Genomic DNA, 22,958 nt, shown 5'->3' with positions numbered 1-22,958 from the left:
GAGAGAGAGAGAGAGAGAGAGAGAGAGAGAGAGAGAGAGAGAGAGAGAGAGAGAGAGAGAGAGAGAGAGGGAGAGAGAGAGAGATGGGAGGAGCCCCCCCTCCTCCCATCTCTCTCTCTCTCTCTCTCTCTCTCTCTCTCTCTCTCTCTCTCTCTCTCTCTCTCTCTCTCTCTCTCAACACAACCACGTGCAGGGCACACCCATTTTAGAAGCAACTGATTCATGGGCAAGCTGACATTGTCAGTGCTACTCCTGGCTCTATCTGTATAAGAACTGTCATTCATTATGCATTACAATGGCTCACTCAAGTTCTGTTAGCCTCTCTCTCTCTCTCTCTCTCTCTCTCTCTCTCTCTCTCTCTCTCTCTCTCTCTCTCTCTCTCTCTCTCTCTCTCTCTCTCTTTAAGTTCACAAACTATTATAGTTACAATTGGCTTTTCACTGTGTAACTCCATTAACCAATACTTTATAGTAACATATTTAATATTTTTTTTTATTACCTTCCCTCACTTTACCCCCTCAACTGACACATTTAATCTTCCTTTCCTTCAATGCTTCCTAAAAAAAAAAAAAAAGCCTTCTTATTATCTTTAATCAACTCAAAACTCCAACTTAAGTTTAAATTTCAGTTTATCTTCATTTCACTTCAATAACACATTCACTTCAATAACATTCATTCTCCTTTTTCTAAACACTCCTTGAAGTATGTGCATTTCCCCTCTTCAGTCTTTTACTTGGTCTGGACCATCCCTCTGAACAGAATTCAATTATGCTTCTACTTTTAACAACTTTCCTAAGAACAATATATTCCCATCATATATTCCCTTGCTGCTCCCTTGCTTTCACCAGATTTATTGCAATGTCCTGCTCTGCAGCTCCTATGATACCTTTTTCATTCAAATGTTCTAACACAACTTTAACCTTCTTATCTTGTATGCTAGCATTTAACACATTCTGTAATATTTTTACTGGAGTCTGTTCTCATTTTTTAACTATTTAGCTTTCTCAATACAAATATCAATTACTCTTGTTTTTTTTTTTTTTGTAGTCTCCAACTTTTACTAACAACAAAATTATATTATCAATCCATCAAACATGCCTCTACTCACCATCATTCATCAATCTAACCCCAATAAAGAACATAGGTCTTCTCCATTAGTCATGGAAGATCACAAATTCATGAGAAGAAACTAGCTGTAAGCCCAATTATAGAATACCACTTAAAGTATGTCATGGAAATATTTTTGGGAGCAACATTATATCAAAAACTGAAAAATCTCATTGTCTATATTAAGTTTCATTAGTTTAGGTGGCGTTAGTAAGCTAAGGGGAATATGGGAGCACAACCCTTCCAGTTAGGTTAGGTTAAATTAGGCTAGATTAGGTAGTGTTAAATTACTAGAAATCTTAGGGGGAACTCTACACGCATAAGGAGAGAAAGGATGGGAGTATTTGAAGGTAGGAATTTGAAATGGTGCAACACTATTGTAAAGAATTACTGATTATCATTACATCAGATACCACAACATACTGACTTAGAATCTCATATTATGAACAGAGGCAAATTGATCACTTTAGCAAGTTTGATTTCCTTTTCAGTCTCTAATATACAGTTATGCATTAAGTAATAACAATATGAAAAAAAATGTCATCAATGTAGAAAACATGAAAACTAAATTACAGAACAATCAATACAACATTCTATAAAGCATACAGGGAAGATCTGTGTGCATTCATATTAACCGTTTCATCAACTACACAGACCTACATATTTCTCTTAATCAGGATCCTAGCTGTTTCTCAAAAAATCCTGGGATAATCTTGAGGTTTGGTCAATGCTACTCATCAGATTACTCTTAAATCTTAGCACAATAACCATAACATTTAGAGATAAAATAACATTGTGTGTGTGTGTGTGTGTGTGTGATATATATATATACATATATATATATATATATATATATATATATATATATATATATATATATATATATATATATATATATATATATATATTTTTTTTTTTTTTTTTTTTTTTTTTTTTTTTTTTTTTTTTTTTAGGCACAAATTTAGTGGCTGGCATGCCTGTCTCCACCTCTCATCTAATAAGTCTTCTACACACACATCTTCCACTGGTTTCAATAAAAATAGAGTTATGTGCACTATCTAAATTCGCAGGACATGTACTGATTTTCTTGAGTTATTAATCAATAAAATTTTACCTCCCCAGCATCAAAAGATGACAAAGTGTATACAAAATATCATTGAGCATCACAATTTCTTTGGCTCACCATGACACCACATCTGTCGCTTCTACGTCTTCCTCTCCTGGATATATCATTACAAAAATGTAAATTATGCCAATGCGCGTCTCTCTTATTTGCACCGCGGTGGTTACTGATGGTTATTAAACATCCTGGCTTTGGTGGAGCTACTCCGGATGCAGTCTGATAAGCCTTCTACCTCTGTCCACTACCATTATAGAACATTTTGAAAACGACAACTGTATAAGCAGGACTCGGGATGTTATCATGCTATCATAAATATAACTGCACTAAGGAGCCCATATGTGCATATGTGTCCAACAGAAATAAAATTACCTTATCACTAATGCAACTCGACTTGTGTCCGGCCCTTCTAATTCATTGAGTAAATGTGTGACTGTATGCGGATCCTCTTCAAAACCACTGGAACTGTTCTGTCCAGTATGAGACCCCATGGATGTAATTTTGCTGAGGGGCTGTATTCCCCTCGGCCTCTCCCCTCTGCGTGACTCACTGTCCTGTCAGCTGATTCCTTCAACCCCATCCCCCCCACTAGTTACCGTTATCAACGTTCTTTGATATTTATTATCACGTTGTTTTCTCTTTCTAAAAATACATAAAATTTCAGGAAGTTATATTCCGTACCTTGCGAAAGATTACAAAAATTTAGTTAAGGTTTACTTCGCGCGGGAAAAGCAGACGACAGGAACCACAAACATTAAGGCCAAGTTCAACTTCGGCTTATCCATACGCTATATTTTAGAACTGCTTAAATATTATGCAGTGTCTATGAATATAAATATATATGTATATATATATATTTCTTTTTATTTTATTTATTTTTTTTCATTTCAATGAGACCAATGTTGAAACATAGCCACATTCATTGGTTTAGAATGCGTTAAACCAAGCCCAGCGGGTCGATGGCAGGATGTCGATGAGTGGCAGGGAAAGGAAGCCAACCTTAGGTGTTCGCCTGGCCGCCTTACTCTCCACCTGCGTGTGGAAGGCTGTTGCCTCAAAATGCAATTGACTGACGGGATAATCGTGCGTGGATTTTCTCTGGTAAATTTTCAGAATCACGCCCGTCACACTGACAGACAAAACTCTGCTGGTAAGTTACAATTAAGACGTTACATACCGTCGATTTCCCTACCTTTTAAAAGCTGGTATTTCCACACATAATGTGATTTCTAAAGGAAAAAATTTAATACGCTATGAAAATCACATAAAACTAATACACGAAGTTATCGGTAATCTGCCGCTTTACCTTAATATACTCGTAGAGTGGTAAAATGTCCGTATTCATGTTTTATCCTTTACCAAAACCATAGTTACATTTTCATCCAACTTTGATAAGAAAAAAAGTTTTGTACATATAGTTGACAAAAATGTTCCACCCCAGTAATAATTTTTCATACTGTGATTTGTATTTTTATTTCAGAATTATACAATAAATATTATTTTCTTGAAACTGTCGAACTATATCTGATGGCTGTGCTGTAGCCATGGCAGAAGAGTCCACTTGCCCTTATCCCAACATGTTCTAATCCTCTCTTTCTTCACTTAAACCTTTCTATCATGTACCCTGGTCCCTTTTTGCATACATAACTGCCATATTCATGTAACAAAATTTAAATACTGTTGGTCAACTCAGGATGCTGCACCTGCCACTCCTTCATCTCTACCTAACACCAAATCAGTGTCATTACCTTCTCTAACTACTCTTTGCACAGGAGAGCCACATCTCAAGTAATTTAATTCAACCATTTATATCCTTGTCTTTCATTAAACATCCAAATCTCAACTGCAAGTGCAAATGTTGGTACAGTATTCATTGCATCATTTCATTATAATTATGCCTTAAAGATCAATCACTTTTTTTCATCTTACTTACCATACTTGCATAGGATTAAACCAAAATACTTAAGTGATCTACCTCCTTTTTTTTCCAATACACCTAATGTCACATTATTTCACACATTCGTCTCATACTCTGTACAGCCAATCAAATTCAACCACTTCACTTTAACATCTTTCAAACACCTTCATAAACATTCATTTTCAATTTCTGTTTTTTGCACACAGTATCAAACACATTTACATTAAAAAGCCTCTCACATTTCCTATCGTTAGAACTTTATAACCTGTAAGCAAAATTATATTCAGGAATCATTTACAAATTTCCACTCGAATGTTACCAAAAGCTGCTTTCATTTAGGTATCTCTTTATGTCATGACTGATTGAAGAACTACATTCTCCATTACAAAACAGTGAGAAATTACTCAGTTATGAATACAGGAGTTGGATGTGACCAGGGTTCAAATCTGGATTAGACTGATCAGAAGGACAAGTCCTCATTTACTGGACTATAAGGTCCAGCCAGTCCAGTTTTCACTAATGTTTGTGTTCTGTCACATTACAATTACACCATTTATATATATATATTTATGACACCAACAGGATCATACATTTATGGCTCACATTCCATTGTATGCTAAACTTTCATTCTTCTCCATTCACCTTGATACATTTGCATCATTATAATAGCATTCAGCTAACTTAGCAACCTCCCATCCTCAAGATATACCTTCAAAACATTCCAAATTGCCATCCAATTACCTACGCATATCACAGTCTTCTGTAGGGTTCAGCAATGAAGCAGAAATTATTTCCTTGACCTTCTTTGATTGCTATTATCAGTGAAAATTTTTGTTCCAGACATCTCTTGTCCTTTTTGAGGCCTCTCAATTCTTTGCAAATCTTACTCTCTGTAATCTGTACCCCTTCAATTACATCTTTTCTTAGACTTGCATTTCAATACACATCATTAATATAATCATTAACTTCAAGTTGTATAATTCCACTGCAGGATAAACCCTCCCCAAATGAACAGGATGAAATTAAGCCTGATACCAGGCCACATTGGCTCAGGGCATCTTGCCAGAGGGTCTGCACCATGAAAGGAGACTCATATTTCTATAGTTTTCACATTTCTCTTACCGTTCCCCCTTTTAAAATAAGAAGTCCTCCCTTGCTATCACACAAGTCATAATCACCTCCCTCTCAAATTATTTTATCCTTCTATATTTCTCAGTTTATTCCTCCCAGTACCCACATTTATTCACCATTCCTTCATCCTTAACTTCCTCCCAGTAATTAATTAATGGGAGATCTGAGTCAAATTATCCAAATGTCCAAATTACACAATCATTTTTACTAGCCCCTTATGTCTTGATGCCATGAGGTGGGAGTGAGGAACGGAGGTATATCAGGTGCATTACTGTGTCCTGGCAGTCAAGACACACCACATTCATGAAAATCCTTCTTTTTCTCTTTTATATAACTTTTTTTTTTTTTTATTTGAATGCATCATCATATTCAGGAGTAGTTTATGTAACCTAAGAACATGCGTTTTATTATACACTTTTCATCATTTATGTAAATATCAATCATCAGTAAAAACGTTTATAAACCACAAAATTTTCCTCGCTCTCCCATAATCACCGTAATTAATCAGTTTTTACCCTATCAAGTTTTGAAAATAATGTTATAGTTGTAACGTGACTGCTTAATCTAATGATGCAAATCAAATTTTCCTTGTAAGCTAAGTGGAGAAATTTGTATAAATATTTCCCAAAGGAAATGGAGTGAGGGTGAGAAGGTAACACACTGCTGGTGCCTCTGTCCAACAGGCTTACCAACCAACCCATGCTAAATGGTAGAAATGGAACAATTTTTTGTAAATGAATGGTGGACAGTATAATACAGCCTGGGCAATTCTAACTTCACTTTGGATTAAGTTGTTAAAAATTTTGAACTGACCAGAAACAGGTTGAATTATCTGAAGTTCTTACTACTGTATATGAATTCAAATTAGAGAGGGTTTACTGTAATTACTTTTTAGCATTATCTTTATCACTGTCGTGGTGAGGTATCTTATGCTGCATAGAGTTTACAGTCTCATCTTAGTTCAGTTCAAATTACCATCCTGCACACAAACCAGTCTTCTATAGCTATGCTCCTAACCCAAAAATAGACACTGCAGTTTTCAGTCACAGACAATGTTAGATAAATGTTATCTAACTTTTCAACAATGTCTCAAAATATACTGACATGAACACTGAAATATAAGAATATGTATTTATAGCCACAAAGCATCTTTTATACCACACTACATATATCAATTCAATTTACAGTGGTTTCATCTAATCCATGTCTACATAGTTTGCCCTCATCATGTCTATATGGATTCCAGTCAAAGATTATAAAAATTTTTCTACAAGATTGCTTTTGTTTACTTAGATACTTGATGACATCCACTATAATTGTAAAACAAGATATTTTCACCCTTCTGTTATTTCATGTTGAGAATCCTTGATTTGTCTTTAACTCAGCTATAGCATCCTTCAACACTCATAGAACAGTCAGGCATATATACTGTTGATGACATAGTCTTGACCTTTTTCCATGATCTTGTAGTCCTGGGTGCCCCTTTAAAGGTATCAGCTACTTAGCCATGAATTATTTTCACCTTCCAACTTTAATACACAGGAAAAAAATGTATGTCTACAGCAAATTTTCATGTCTTCCCATTCCATGTCAGAACAGATGATTGAAAGAAGTGTGGCTAAAGAACTAGAAATCATTTGATATGAACATTTTGTAATGAAGACAAATGGAGAATAGGCAAGTTTTACCATTTCTTTAAATTTCAATTAAATATTTTTATATATTATTTTTATATTCTCCTTACAATTACTTTACTACTTGATTAGTATTATAAAAATCGATTCTGGGCTTGTTCCTCACTCTCCTCCACCCTCTGACTACTTCATGCTACCTATTAAAATTCTTCACAATGATGTTTTCCATGCCCTTGCTGGCCTAAACCCTCGGAAGGCCTATGGACCTGATAGGGTCCCTATTGTTCTCCGAAATTGTGCCTCCGTGCTTGCACCTTGCCTAGTCAAACTCTTTCAGCTCTGTCTGTCAACATCTACCTTTCTTTCTTGCAGGAAGTTTGCCTACATTCAGCCTGGTCCTAAAAAGGGTGACCGTTCTAATCCCTCAAACTACTATTCTATTGTTTTAATTTCTTGCCTATCTAAAGTTTTTGAATCTATCCTCAACAGGAAGATTCTTAAACATCTATCACTCCACAGCCTTCTATCTGATCGCCAGTATGGGTTCCGTCAAGGCCGCTCTACTGGTGATCTGGCTTTCCTTACTGAGTCTTGGTCATCCTCTTTTAGAGATTTTGGTGAAACTTTAGCTGTTGCCTTGGACATATCAAAAGCTTTTGATAGAGTCTGGCACAAAGCTTTGATTTCCAAACTACCTTCCTACGGCTTCTATCCTTCTCTCTGTAACTTCATCTCAAGTTTCCTTTCTGACCATTCTATTGCTGCTGTGGTAGACGGTCACTGTTCTTCTCCTAACTCTATTAACAGCGGTGTTCCTCAGGGTTGTCCTGTCACCCACTTTCTTCTTATTATTCATTAATGATCTTCTAAACCAAACTTCTTGTCCTATCCACTCATACGCTGATGATACCACCCTGCACTTTTCCACGTCTTTTCATAGACGTCCAACCCTTTAGGAGGTAAACATATCACGCAGGGAAGCCACAGAATGCTTGACTTCTGATCTTTCTAAAATTTCTGATTGGGGCAGAGCAAACTTGGTATTGTTCAATGCCTCAAAAACTCAATTCCTCCATCTATCAACTCGACACAACCTTCCAGACAACTATCCCCTCTTCTTCAATGACACTCAACTGTCCCCCTCTTCTACACTGAACATCCTCGGTCTGTCCTTTACTTATAATCTGAACTGGAAACTTCACATCTCATCTCTAGCTAAAACAGCTTCTATGAAGTTAGGTGTTCTTAGACGTCTCCGCCAGTTTTTCTCAACCCCCCCAGCTGCTAACTCTGTACAAGGGCCTTATCCGTCCATGTATGAAGTATGCTTCACATATCTGGGAGGGTTCCACTCATACTGCTCTTCTAGACAGGGTGGTATCAAAAGCTTTTCATCTCATCAACTCCTCTCCTCTAACTGACTGTCTTCAGCCTCTCTCTCACCGCCGCAATGTTGCATCTCTAGCTGTCTTCTACCACTATTTTCATGCTAACTGCTCTTCTGATCTTGCTAATTGGATGCCTCCCCTCCTCCCACGGCCTTGCTGCACAAGACTTTCTTCTTTCTCTCACCCCTATTCTGTCCACCTCTCTAATGCAAGAGTTAACCAGTATTATCAATCATGCATCCCTTCCTCTGGTAAACTCTGGAACTCCCTGCCTGCTTCTATTTTTCCAGCTTCCTATGACTTGAATTCCTTCAAGAGGAAGGTTTCAAGACACTTATCCATCAGTTTTTTGACTACTGCTTTGGCCCTCTTATGGGACTGGCATTTCAGTGTTTTTGCCCTTGGCCAGTGTCCTTCCTACATAAAAAAAAAAAAAAAAAAAAATCCAACAAAAAAAAATAGTCCCAGACAAACCAACTATTATAACAATATAGTTTATCCAGTATTACACAAAAAGACCATCTGTTTCATTTAAGATATTTCACCAAAACTTTTTGAACCTTTTGTCACGATGGATGCATAAATCATTACCTCTTCCCTCTTGACTAGCCATCTTAGAATGGTTGGTACGCTTGATTGTGATAACACACAACACAGGCACCTCATCCATTTACCCAGAACAAGGATAAACAGTGCTACAAACCTCTCCTGACAAGAAAAGTGGTTTAAAAATTCTTTGGTCATATAGTATCTCAGCATGCATTGTGTTTAAAAAGTGCAAAGAATTTTAAGAAATGCACATCTGACCATCAACTGATACCTTGGCAACACATAGAAAGGTGGTGTTTATAAGATTCTTTTAGATTCAAGTCCATTTTTTTCTTTCTTCTTAATAGACTTTTATTCTATCAATTTCTGCCAATTCATCAGAATGAGTCCTATTATCTTAATAATGAAGATAATGTGATTTTCATTCATTCTATTTACATCTCAGCCTTATGCAACTTTTTCAGCTAGCAATATTTTCAATCTTACAGTATACATATCCTACAGGAAAAAAATTACACATGGAATTATTTTCCCAAAATTAATTTACCACTTGATGAATATGGGTAAGAAATGTTAAGTTAGAAGGATTATTTTCAGCAAAACTTTTATGCAAGAATCTTTGTAGGTGGAATCTACATGGAAGCTGGAGAAATAAAGGAATGTAGAAATGAAATTTAGATTGAATGAAGCAGCAACTGTGTAGAGCAGAATGAAACACGTGCTTAGATGTAACATGATAGGAATGACCACTAAGAGAAGCTCATACGAAGGACCAGTTACAATTGCATTGCATGAGATCAAATAATGGAAGTGAAATATGGAAGCATGGGAGGAGAGGATATTGATTGTAATGGAGATGAGGCATCTGAACAACAGTGTGGAATATCACAGAGTGATCAAATAAGGAAGAAAAGTGTTATAAAGGACTGGTGTTGAAAGTAAGCTTGCTGACCAAACAGAGCAGGAAATGTTATGATGGTCTGGATGAACAGAAGAGAAGAGTGGCTTAAGAGGACGACTGGATCTGATGCAAGATTACAGGCAGACCACAAGTAGAAAAGATGGACAGTGTGAAAAAAAATGTATTAAGTGCAAGAGGGAAGAATAGTTATGTGTGATAGAAATGACAGAGATAACAGAGAGCACTTTTTGATGCATGACTGGAGGTACATGCTTCTCATTGGCAGGTTCTTCTACACCCAATCTGATAAGCTGATGAAGTAAGATGCATGAAATAACATTCATTGCCAGATACAGAGCAACTAACCCTTGCAAAGTGTGGGCAATGAGGATTGGTCCTCTTTCACATAGCTAAGATGAGAGAGAATGCTTGTAAATGTTAAGATAATTCATCCCAAATCAAAGATAGAAATAAATATCTAAAAAAGTAATTATCTAAACAGATGTACAGTATTTTAAAGCATAATTTTCACTATAAACAAAAACCTATGGAGGACTGGCTAACATTTATTTCATGTTTATTTATTGTGTCACCTTGCAATAATAAATTTTTACAATATTTTTATCTTTATGCCATCTTATACATATACAAAATTACACCAACTGATACTTTTTAATGAGCCACACACTTCCATTTCGTGGTCTCATCATTTATACACAAAATATAAATAGAAAATAAAAAAAAAAGCTTTCACCACAAAACATTTAGGTCTGAAAAATATGTTAGTTGGTGGTAGACTAATACAAAAAACTGTAAACTGCCCTGCTGCTAAGTATTTCTTAAGCCTAAATATTGCACTCACTTGTAAATAAATAGCAAAACACAATTAGGTAAATTTGCATTTTCAACCAATACTCCCCCCTCGACCCCCCTAACCTATTGGACCCCCATAAGGCAAACTAAACTAACCTAACATTTTGTACCCTAACCAGAGGAGCTACGCTCCTCCTGGACCCTCCATAAGGTAAACTATACTAACCTAACATTTTGTAACCTCCTAATTGGGGAGGCTTTGCAACTCCTGGACCCCTCATAAGGTAAACTGGTAAATCTGCAGTTTCACCCAATATCCCCAATCTCCACCCACACCCCGCAAACCATCCATCATGCTTGGGGGCCTGTGGGGAACCAGGGGTTTTGGTGGGGGCACATACGAGTGATATATAGACTTTGAAAATGTAGGGAAATTTCCCTAGAAGTCAAGGAAATTTCCTAAATGTAGCAAACCAAAAACCTATTATAACCAGGGGGCTGTGCCCCCCCTTGAACCACCACCATTAGTATATTCGAACACAACCAGAAAGTAACCTAACCTAACCGACCTTATTATTTGTTTCCAACAAGGTAATATAGGGTTAGAAATGCTCCTAGCAGTGTGATCTAGACCATGAGACACTTCGTACTTACGTGCAGTTTATTGGGGAAAACTGCAATTATACCGGTAAACTATACTAACCAAACATTTTGTAACCTAACCGGGGAGGATTCGCTCTTTCTGGACACCCCCCCCCATAAGGTAAACTATACTATATACTAACCTAACATTTTATAACAATCAGGGTGCTTCGAACCCCCCTCCCCCACCCCGAACTCTTATAAGGTAAACATTATTAATTTCTGACAGGGTAACATGGAGCTAGAAATGCTCCAAACAGTAAGACGTAGACCCTATTAAGGGCTATAGTTACGCACTGTGTATTAGCTGAAACAGAAATTAAACCCACTATTAGTTGCACCACCTCGATACACTTTAAAGCGCCACTTATGCTTGAATATGTATAGACATTGACTTTGCATCACAAGAACATCTGTTGGCATGCAAACTGTCATATAAGCGCGATTATATCATTTAAAGTGTTTATTGGTGTATTAGACCTTACCTGTTGCTTCAGCAACAGGTGAGCGAAGGTGTGAGTCACCGCTTGCAACTCACCTGAGCGTTGGGCCCCAATATTCATCAATTGCCTCGATTTCACGTAGTAGTAATTCATGTCTTAAAGCTACAGGGTCTTCTTCCACATTCTCCTGACTCTTAGAAGACAGTTCGGAGGGTTCTTCCCTTGTCACCTCCATAACAAATTTCTTACGCTCATTCCAGGTGGTATCACTGTTGCCAACTCAGGTGATCCTCCATAAGGGACATTTACCATAAACTATAGGTATTTAAATTGAAATTAAATCAATAACATTTTCTTTATATTTCATATAAGTCAAATTATTTGTGCAACACTATTCAAAGAACACTAAGAATGATATATATATATATATATATATATATATATATATATATATATATATATATATATATATATATATATATATATATATATATATATATATATATATATATATATATATATGTATGTATGTATGTATGTATGTATGTATATGTATATATATATATATATATATATATATATATATATATATATATATATATATATATATATATATATATATATATATATATATATATATATATATATTTATTTATTTATTTATTTATTTATTTATTTATTTATTTATATCGTAGATTAATATTTGTTATGACAATGTAAATTTAATAAAATTCAGAAAGAAACATTGACACCTATGTACCTACTTCGAGAAATGTCGGAGCTCCAAAAAATATATTTGCCTCTCTCTCTCTCTCTCTCTCTCTCTCTCTCTCTCTCTCTCTCTCTCTCTCTTGCTGCCAAAATAAGTAAGAACTAAAATCCCGGGAGCAGTGTCAGCAGGTAAGTTTGTGCTACTTTGGCTTGTTTACATGTCATGAATTTTCTTTGGTATGCGATCTGCACTATATTCTGCTCTACGTGTTATGAATCTTTTGTATGCAATCTACAATTTATATCATGATCTACAATAAGAAAACAAAGAAAATATTTGTCTTAGTTTCGAGAGAAAATGTCTAGATAGAGAGTCTGAAGTATGAGTAGAATGTCTGTTCTATTGTCGAAGTTCAAAAAAGAGACGTGAGACACTTCAACCAGTTATTCAGGGAGAAGTTGCTGAAGGCTCAATAATCCATCCCGACGACTGTCCAGCTTACTCTTATTTAAACCAACTCAAATTTCATAATTTTGCCGAAAATCATCATCAATATTACGTCGATTCTAACATCGGAGCTCATACTCAAGGAACTGAAAGATTCTAGCTTGATGCGAAAATTCGTATATTGAAAATAATGTGAGGCATCAATAAAAGAGCATTTCATTCTCACCTAGACTACTTCAGTTGGCGGATGATGACAAAAGAATCTCCTGACCTCTATTCAGCATTTTTAGCCGATGTATTTGTACGTGTTGTTCATTGCTAGAATATGAATAAAAAGAAATTTGATATTTTGATTACATTTTCTCTTTGCTATATATCATTCCAAAATTAAAATTTGTACGGTGTAGATACTTTTCTTTGTAGATAACAAGCCAAAGTATGGTGTAGATATTTTTTTCCTTGTAGATAACAAGCAAAATTAGCACCGGTAAGTTTATGTACTGTTTGAATATTGTATCACACCACACAAAAAAATTCATTTAAAAAATAGCAACGAGGTCTGCCCACAATCCTTAATCTACTACTTTACTTCAATTTCCTTTCTTTTACTTCTGTCCAAACTCTTCAATATTCTCAATCTTTCTACAGGTAAAGAAGAAGAAGTATCGTGATGTGTCCTGTGCCGAACTTTATATTATTTGATTTTGCGTGTGATTGGAATTTGTATGAAGAAATGTTAACATGATAAAACATTATTGTCGCATTGTTACTGAAATGATTAAGTAACCTATTAGGTTGAATATTGAAAGAAAAATGTCCTATCGACATTCTAAGCAGATGTACAAGTAGCTTAATTACTATAAATGTGCTGTATGTTTCTCCTAACATTTTTGTTGCTGTCTACAAAATTTACTCGTGTAAAAAGAAATTAGGGCAGATTTTAATCAAGCATACATAATGAAGTTGTTAGTATTTGATTTCTTCGGCATTTTTATTGCGTGAAAAAAAAAATAAGAAGAAGAATAAGGATAAATTCATGGATATGTTGCTGCTTCAAATATGTAAATCAAACCATTTTTTATTACTTATTTGTTTATTTATTTTATTATTACTATTAATATTATTTATTTATTTATTTTTTATTATTCATTTATTTATTTTATATTATTTATTTATTTATTATTTTATTTATTTATTTATTTATTTATTTATATTATTTATTTATTTATTTTTTTTTACTTCTTATTGCTACATTTTACAGGTACCTCAAGGAACAAGGATAAATTTTAAAAGCAAAATATCGCCTACATTGATGTACCACATGTCGCACACGTGACATTAGCTAGCATACACTAGCATATATATATATATATATATATATATATATATATATATATATATATATATATATATATATATATATATATATATATATATATATATATATATATATATATATATATATATATATATATATATATATATATATACCTATCTAAAGTTTTTGAATCTATCCTCAACAGAAAGATTCTTAAACATCTATTACTTCACAACCTTCTATCTGATCGCCAGTATGGGTTCTGTCAAGGCCGCTTCAAGACAATTATCCTTCAATTTTTGAGTACTGCTTTGGACCCTTTTCTGGGACTGGCATTTTAGTGTTTTTTTTTTTATTGGATTTTTGTTTATATATATATATATATATATATATATATATATATATATATATATATATATATATATATATATATATATATATATATATATATATATATATATATATATATATATATATATATATATATATATATAAACAAAAATCCAATAAAAAAAAAACACTAAAATGCCAGTCCCAGAAAAGGGTCCAAAGCAGTACTCAAAAATTGAAGGATAAGTGTCTTGAAGCGGCCTTGACAGAACCCATACTGGCGATCAGATAGAAGGTTGTGAAGTAATAGATGTTTAAGAATCTTTCTGTTGAGGATAGATTCAAAAACTTTAGATAGGTAGGGAATTAAAGCAATAGGACGGTAGTTCGAGGGATTAGAAAGGTCACCCTTTTTAAGGAACAGGCTGAATGTAGGCAAACTTTCAGCAAGAAGGAAAGGCAGATGTTGACAGACAGTGTTGAAAGAGTTTTACTAGGCAAGGTGCAAGCACGAAGGCACAGTTTTGGAAAACAATAGGAGGGACCACATCAGGACCATAAGCTTTCCGAGGGTTTAGGCCAGCGAGGGCATGGAAAACATCATTACAAAGAATTTTAATAGGTACCATGAGGTAGTCAGAGGTTGGACAAGAGGGAGGAACAAGCCCAGAATCGTCTAAGGTAGAGTTTTTAGCAAAGGTTTGAGCAAAGGGTTCAGTTCTATAGATAGATGTGATATCAGTAGTGCTGTCTGGATGAAATAAAGGAGGGAGAACAAGCTGTGTTAAACCGAGATTTGGAAGGATGAGGTTGAGAAAGAGAGTGAGGAATGTACGCCTCCATGGCAGACACTATCACCTCTGTTATGCGCTCAGCACACAAAGATGGGTCTCTGACACGGAGGCAGTAGTCATTCCATGGAAAATCAGCAAAATACCTCCCAAGGTACCCCCAACTAGCAAAGGCAAAACGCCAGAATCACCTTTGCTTAGGGGGATCCTGAGGAGGGATTGGAGCGATAGGACAAAATACAGATATGAGATTGTGATTGGAGGAGCCCAATGGAGAAGAGAGAATGACAGCATAAGCAGGATTAGAGGTCAGGAAAAGGTCAAGAATGTTGGGCATATCTCCAAGACGGTCAGGAATACGAGTAGGGTGTTGCACCAATTGCTCTAGGTCGTGGAGGATAGCAAAGTTGAAGGCTAGTTCACCAGGATGGTCAGTGAAGGGAGAGGAAAGCCAAAGCTGGTGGTGAACATTGAAGTCTCCAAGAATGGAGATCTCTGCAAAAGAGAAGAGTCAGAATGTGCTCCACTTTAGAAGTTAAATAGTCAAAAAGTTTCTTACAGTCAGAGGAGTTAGGTGAGAGGTATACAGCACAGATAAGTTTAGTTTGAGAGTGACTCTGTAGTCGTAGCCAGATGGTGGAAAACTCATAAGATTCAAGAGCGTGGGCATGAGAGCAGGTAAAGTTGTTGTGCACATAAATACAACATCCAGCTTTGGATTGAAAATGAGGATAGAGAAAGTAGGAGGGAACAGGAAAGGGGCTACTGTCAGTTGCCTCAGACACCTGTGTTTCAGTGAGGAAAAGAAGATGAGGTTTAGAAGAGGAGAGGTGGTGTTCTACAGATTGACAATTAGATCTTAGACAGCGAATGTTGCAGAAGTTAATGAAGAAAAAGTTGAGGGAGTGTCAAGACAGTTGTGGTCGTTATCAGAAGAGCATTCTGATCTGTGGACATTTGTGGTCCCCTCCCGAGATGAGGACTCCGAGGCTGGTGTAGGAGTCGCCATGATAATTTTGAATTTTTGAGTGAAGGGTGTGTGTTATTAAGTGCTTGTACTTTTGTGGGGAGGAAGAAAGTTGTCTTTAGAAGGCAGGTTGTGTCTGCCCCCTTGTGTTTTGAGACACAAAAGGAAACGTTCAGTGAGGTCACAACTGGGTTTAATGATAAGTTCATAGCACCCCCTGATCCAGTGCTTCAGACTTCGCTGGGAATAATTATTGTTTTGGCAGGTGCCTACTCCCTTCTCCTCTACATATATATATATATATATATATATATATATATATATATATATATATATATATATATATATATATATATATATATATATATATATATATATATATATATATATATATATATATATATATATATATATATATATATATATATATATATATATATATATATATATATATATATATATGTGTGTGTGTGTGTGTGTGTGTGTGTGTGTGTGTGTGTGTGTGTGTGTGTTTACCTAGTTGTATTTACCTAGTTGTGACATACAAGAAAAGAGCTATATATGCTCGTGTTGTCCCCTCATCATATATATTTTTATAAATTCGTTTATCGTATTTGCATTAATGACTTTTCTGTCCAAATCATTTTAGACCTTCACGGTTCTATGTGGGAAACCATTTTTCTTAACATCTCTTTACATCTCTCTACAAGCATCCTTTTCAATTTTCTCCCATGTCCCCCCGAAACTCTTGCATCCCACGTCACCAAGTCCTGCCTATCCACTTTTCCATTCTAGTCATCACTCTGCACACTGTTATTAAATCACGTTTTTCTCTTTTCTGCTCTAATGTTTTAAAACCCAATTTTGCCCATCTTTCTTCGTACAGTAGTTCCCTCAAACTTGGAGGTAATTTTCTTGTTGCTCTTTGCATCCCTTCCAATTTTTTTATAAATTTCTTAGCACTAGGTGACCATACCACAGTTGCATATTCCAACTTTGGACGTATCATGGTCACAATCAGTTTTTCTTTTTTTAATAATTTCTTCATCCAGATATATAAATGCTGTTTTTATGTTTCTTAGTAGGTTATATTTTCACCTGTAATCTTCATTTGTTTCTCTGGTGACAGCTTATCAGTAATTATTACTCCAAGATCTTTTTCTTTTGTTCTTTTGTTTATTCTCTCATTCCCAATGAATAATTTCCTGTCTGTCTCTTGCTACTATTGCCAAATTCTATCGCACTGCACTTCTTTGCATTGAATTTGTAAGCGCTATCTTACGCTTATTAATGTATTGTACTGGAGGTGACTGAAACGAGCTGTGCAGTACGCGCTCTTTGTATTCAGAAGCGGTCAAATCTGCGAATTAACATATTATCACTAATACTGAGAGTAACACAAAGGAGTATATCATAGGAAACACAGGTATTGCAGTACATCATTGTCGTGACACTTCACGTCGTCAATTCCGTACAATATATAAATCAATACAGAGTTACCTACACTTTAGCGGGTTCAGTCGGTTCTACAGATGAACACCACCAGCACAAACCCAGCAAGTCGCCCTCTCGTCTGCGTGATCTGATGTACGTCATTATGTTACGTTAAGTGTACTTGTATTAACACATATATCTCTAAATCCTCACAATTTAAGTATCTAATCACTATAAGTCACATTAATTATATTAACAAACATCATCAAATCCTCATGGTTACATAAATATCATCCTCATGGTTACATAAATATCCCAATACTATGATGAATACATACACAGTGCGGAACAGGCGTCCTCTTGGTTGTATGCAAGGATTACACTTGGAGATTTACGTCCTCTTGGTTGCATGCAAGGATTACACTTTGAGATTTACCGGGATGAGGAACACTTGGGGATTTACCGGGATGAGGAACATGGTCGTATGCAAGGGGATTTACCGGGATGAGGAACACTTGGGGATTTACCGGGATTCTCCGCGCCTCCCGAGACACGTCTAGATTTACCGGGATGAGGAACACTTGGGGATTTACCGGGATTCTCCGCGCCTTACCGAGATTCTCCGCGCCTCCCGAGACATGTCTAGATTTACCGAGATGAGGAACACATGGGGATTTACCGGGATTCTCCGCGCCTCCCGAGACACGTCTAACGTGTAGGCGTGACTGTCGTGAAGTGGCTTTGGAGACGCTGCTAGGCCCCTACGGCATATGATGTTCATTATGCTGCAGGTTTGTTATCAGCGCTCACGTCTTAACAACCGACCCATCGATGAGAGAAATAGCTGAGAGGGCAAGTTCAACGCGTACAAATAATATAACGCCAACAAAGAAAACATAAAATGTCACATTACAATGTATCTCTAGCCGTCGTGTAAGTTGTGCGTATACGGCGGCTACAGAATTCCATCTACTTTTGGCTCCACTCCCAGATCTTGTTCAGGTCCCGTTGGAGTGCCGTGCAACCTTCCTCTATTTCTATTTTCTCAATAACTTGGTATTATCTGCAAATAAGCTTATGTAACTGTTTATTTCTTTTGGCATATCATTAATGTACACAACAAACATTACCCATGCCAACATCAACCCCTGTAGAACCCCACTTAAAACTTTCTTCCAGTCTGACTTGTTTTTTTTATTACTGTTCTCATCTCTATCTTCCAAGAAATTCTCCATCCACTTTAGCAGCCGCTCTCGCAATCCTCCAAAAATCTTCAGCTGCTATAACAGCCTTCTATGCGGTACTTTGTCGAATGCTTTTTTGAGGTCCCAATAGTCTGCCCTACCGTCTCCTGCACAATGTCTATAACTCGCGAATAGAAATTCAATAGATTAGTAGTACACGATCTTCCTCCTCGAAAACTAAATTGTCTGTTTGTTAACACGTTCTCTTCCAAATATTGATCCATTTGTCTTTCATAAATATTTCGCATATCTGTCTGGTGTTAATGACACCGGTCTGTTTATTGAAGGAAACTCCTTATTTCTTCCCTTGAAAATCATGCGTGTGTGTGTGTGTGTGTGTGTGTTTCTTACTGGGTATCAGGATATAGCGGAAGTTGATTTTAATTTTCAGATGTTTATTATTATTATTATTATTATTATTACTATTACTATTATTATTATTATTATTATTATTATTATTATGGTAGCATAATAATTTGCGTAACATCTGAAGTATAGTCCAAGACCGACCTTAGGAATGAACACCGAAATCATCCAGATACCCTGCCAGAAAGACTGATTTATTGATACATTTATTGTTGCATTAATAATGAAATACAACAAAGGAAGAGGATGGACCTTGCCACCCACCCCCTGGGCAAAGACTTAAGGGTAGAGTATCAAAAATAAAAAAAAATAGGTAGTATACATTACAAGAATGTAAGTAAATAAATAAATACAGATATTGCACACCTTATTGCATAAATATCCTACAGTCTGGGAGCAAACATAGCATATTCCTTGAGTATATCCCTGAGAGTGGCTGAGTCTAAGAAATGGTCAATGAGGGTATACAGGTCATGTTGACCTTGCAGCCTAAATTTAGCAATGAGAGGACATTCTGTGACATAATGGCGCAGAGTGTGTCTCCTTGGTGCTGCACATAGCATATAGCATACACCAGGAGAAGTACTGACTTCCCAAAAGTATTTATAGCCTAATGTGAGCTTCATTGCCACCCCGTTGCGTGATGCAGTGTGTCTCCCATGGGTGTAAGCATAGTTCTGGGAGACTGCGGTGTTATGCCTCCCACACCTTCAGTTGTGGTGACGGCAGTAGTCGGGGGATGGCTACTTACATTAGACATGGGATTCCGGTTACTTTCAGGGAACTGGGGGTCACCGAGGGTATTGAATTTATTACTGTTTGCTTGCACACCCTGGGTGAAGTTATTTACTTTGTAAACATGTGCATTCATGCTGGTGACTTAAATGTTGCAAATTTTCCTGATTATGTCCTTGAGGAGCAGACCTTAATGCCAAGCATAAGGAATTAAGAAGCCATCTCACCACCAATGCTAATGGTGTGTGCTGGAAGGTTTTCCTTGACACCACAGATACAGCAGTGTTCTCTGGGGAACATGCACCCACACATGTACAAGGAGGCAGACTTGACTATGTAGCCCTTATCAATATGCCAACATATACTGCTGAAATCCTTCGTGTCAGGTCTTTGCTGAGTGACCACTTCGCCCTGGAGACGACCTTCCCCGTGCAGTCCGCCCCAGCAGTGCCCAGGAAGCGCTTGACAGTGCCACCATCCAGGATGGTGAGCCTCGTTGTCCATGTGGTAACATGGTATTCTGCCGTGAAGGGCTCCTTCGCCGACGCAGAGGCACTGTACGACAGACTGCTACACACCATTGAGGGATTCATCATGACTCCAAGGGTTCTTGTAAGGACCCATGCTCCACGCCGCTGGACTTACGCTACCGACCCTGTGATCCTGAACTCTCAACAGTCGCTCGCCGCCTACCAGAGACGTTGGCAGCTTAACCCAGCAGACATAAAGTCACGGGATGCTATGGTTACTGTGGATCGACACCTCACAGATCTGAGGCAGCAGGAAAGAAAGAAGTACTGGGTCTCCTTCCTTGACCAGTTGCGCAGGACCCGGTCCCTCCGGGAGGTGTGGCACCACGTCAACAGTGTCCGGGGCAAGTCCAGGAGGCAGGTGTCCTGCCGGCAGGGCACAAGAGCTCATCCTGCAATGGAAGGAAGCCTCATCCTTCCTGTGGAACACCTTCCTGTGGAACACCAGGAGGCGCTTGACCGGCAAAGACCACAAAGAATGGAGTTGATTCGCCACAGTGTTTCTCTGCCAGATGACACCTGTGTGTCTATCATGCATGATGAACTTCTCTCAGCAGTTAAATTAGGCAAGTCAACAGCTCCTTGCAAGGATGGCATCACCTATGACATCCTCAACGCCCTCCTGGAGGTAAAGGTAGACAACCCTGTCTTAGACCTATTTAACATGTCTCTCACTGCAGGCAAGCTTCCCCACTCCTGGAAAACAGCCATTATCATCCCAATCCCCAAAGGTGATGGCACCTTTCGCCCCATTTCTCTCACCAGCTGTCTGTGTAAGATGATGGAACGGGTAATATTGAACAGGCTTATATATATAAGGTGGGCCATGTACTCTCTGGCAATGTACATGGCTTCCTAAAAGGTCATTCCACAAGTCATTGTTTTGTTGAGTGCCTTATAAATAAGTACCTTATAGTAAATAAGTGCCTTATAGTAAATAAGCATAAATAATAACCTGCAGAGCTTTCGTTGATCTCAAGGGTGCCTTCGACAGGGCCAACAAAGATGTTATTATGGAGGAACTCATTCTCAAAGGTGTCAAAGGTAGATTATTAGGATGGATCAGGGACTATTTGTGTAATAGAACAACACAGGTTTGGTTTCAAAGTGCAGTCTCCTCTGAGGAAGTCTTTGAGCTTGGAACACCACAGGGTGGAGTCCTTAGTCCAATGCTTTTCAACATTTTAATGGACAAAATTGCGCATTGTTCCTTCCTGCAGGGCACCCAGATCCTCATTTATGCTGACGACCTACTCCTCTAATGCCCCACACCCAGGATTCTCCAGTTAGCTCTGTCACAACTAGCAGCATTGTGTGTTCAAATGGGACTTGTAATTAATTGAATGTAAAAACCAAATTTCAAGCCAAAGGGAAGGTCTCTCGACCACCCACTGTAAATAATGTTCCCATCTGTTACTGTATGTAAAGCATATGTACCTCACATCATTTTTCCTCGGCATTCATAAGTGAAATGTTCAATAGTTTTCTATTTGCATGAAAACGTGTAATATGTGCAAGTATCAGTATTCAATGCTATATTAAGCACCAAAGCCGATGTTCACTTGTTAGTAGAGTGTGGTTAACCCACTGGTCGCCTGCGGGTGTCACTCACGGCCAAGTAGCGCTCAGACAAAGACGGGCAGGATGGTGACCGAGGTAAATACTTTAATTTTGTAGTAAAAATTGATTGTCATACTGCCAAGTTGATTGCATGTATTGTTAATGAATATTGTAATATGTTGAAAGTGTTTAATATCAGTGTATAGTGTTATTTTGTAAGAAATTGAGACTGAGAACTTGTTCGCAGTTCTTACGGTAATGCCTACCTCATCAATAAACGTCAGAGAGAGAACTGCCTTTCCTCGACCCTACGATGGTGGGTGTGATCAGTAAAACAGATCACCTGAGAGCCAATTGATGCCCAGCCGGTGCGGTTACACCATCCCTAGAGTTGATACACACAAGCACCTGGGTGTTCAGTTGAGTTTCAGGAAGTCACTCCACGCTGTACACTATGTTTGAGACCTCTGTCTGCCACGGCTAGCGCCACTTTGGCTGCTAGCAAACAGGGGCCTGGGGGCTGGCATTCCAGTCCTAAGGATGTTCTATATATCTGTCGTACGGTTCCTCATTTTAATACACAGCACCTATTTTAATACAGTTTAGTGCCACCCAGCTCCATCCCCTGGAGCTTGTTCAGAATGAAGCCATAATAATAATTTTCGGATGCCCAAGGACTGCTCGGATTGAGGTCCTCAGAGCTGAACTGCACCTGCCAAGTATTATGTGTAGGATACAGGGAATTACTTGTCATACTGTTGGTGGGATGCTATGCATGGGGTCCGACTCTCTGAAGGGATCACTGACCACCCCCCTTGTCTTGTGATCCTCGGACTCCTACAACTCCATACCTCAGGAAGATCTTGGGAGTTCTTACA

General features: G+C 37.4%; 2 protein-coding genes across 10 annotated transcripts in view; one reads left to right on the top strand and one right to left on the bottom strand.

The window, feature by feature from the left end:
- LOC135099746 (exocyst complex component 6B-like) overlaps window positions 1–11,940 on the bottom strand; it is a 155,482-nt gene extending 143,542 nt beyond the window's left edge. For 2 of the 6 annotated variants that reach the window (XM_064002245.1, XM_064002250.1), the window contains exon 1: window positions 11,742–11,940. In XM_064002245.1, the coding sequence (XP_063858315.1) occupies window positions 11,742–11,881 (140 nt within the window). In that variant the 5' untranslated portion in view covers window positions 11,882–11,940. Of the gene's footprint in view, window positions 1–2,290; window positions 2,530–2,599; window positions 2,802–11,688 lie in introns of those variants that run through there. The other 4 variants (XM_064002248.1, XM_064002251.1, XM_064002246.1 and 1 more) reach the window with 4 other exon arrangements.
- The window catches only part of LOC135099747 (uncharacterized), a 35,990-nt gene that overhangs the window by 723 nt on the left and 12,309 nt on the right, over window positions 1–22,958 (top strand). Inside the window, exon 1 of one of the 4 annotated variants that reach the window (XR_010268326.1) lies at window positions 3,152–3,377. The exons of 1 other annotated variant lie outside the window; for it this stretch is intronic. Coding sequence is in view for 1 of the 3 variants with exons in the window: in XM_064002252.1 (XP_063858322.1) it covers window positions 20,342–21,379 (1,038 nt within the window). In the remaining 2 variants the exon portion in view is untranslated. Of the gene's footprint in view, window positions 1–3,151; window positions 3,378–12,526; window positions 12,547–16,732; window positions 22,449–22,958 lie in introns of those variants that run through there. 2 more of the 4 variants (XR_010268332.1, XM_064002252.1) reach the window with 2 other exon arrangements.

The sequence above is a fragment of the Scylla paramamosain genome, chromosome 4 (assembly GCF_035594125.1).
Source record: "Scylla paramamosain isolate STU-SP2022 chromosome 4, ASM3559412v1, whole genome shotgun sequence".
In the NCBI taxonomy this organism is placed as follows: Eukaryota; Metazoa; Arthropoda; class Malacostraca; order Decapoda; family Portunidae; genus Scylla; species Scylla paramamosain.
The sequence above is the reverse complement of the archived record's forward strand: the minus strand, read 5'-3'. Positions and strand labels throughout refer to the sequence as shown.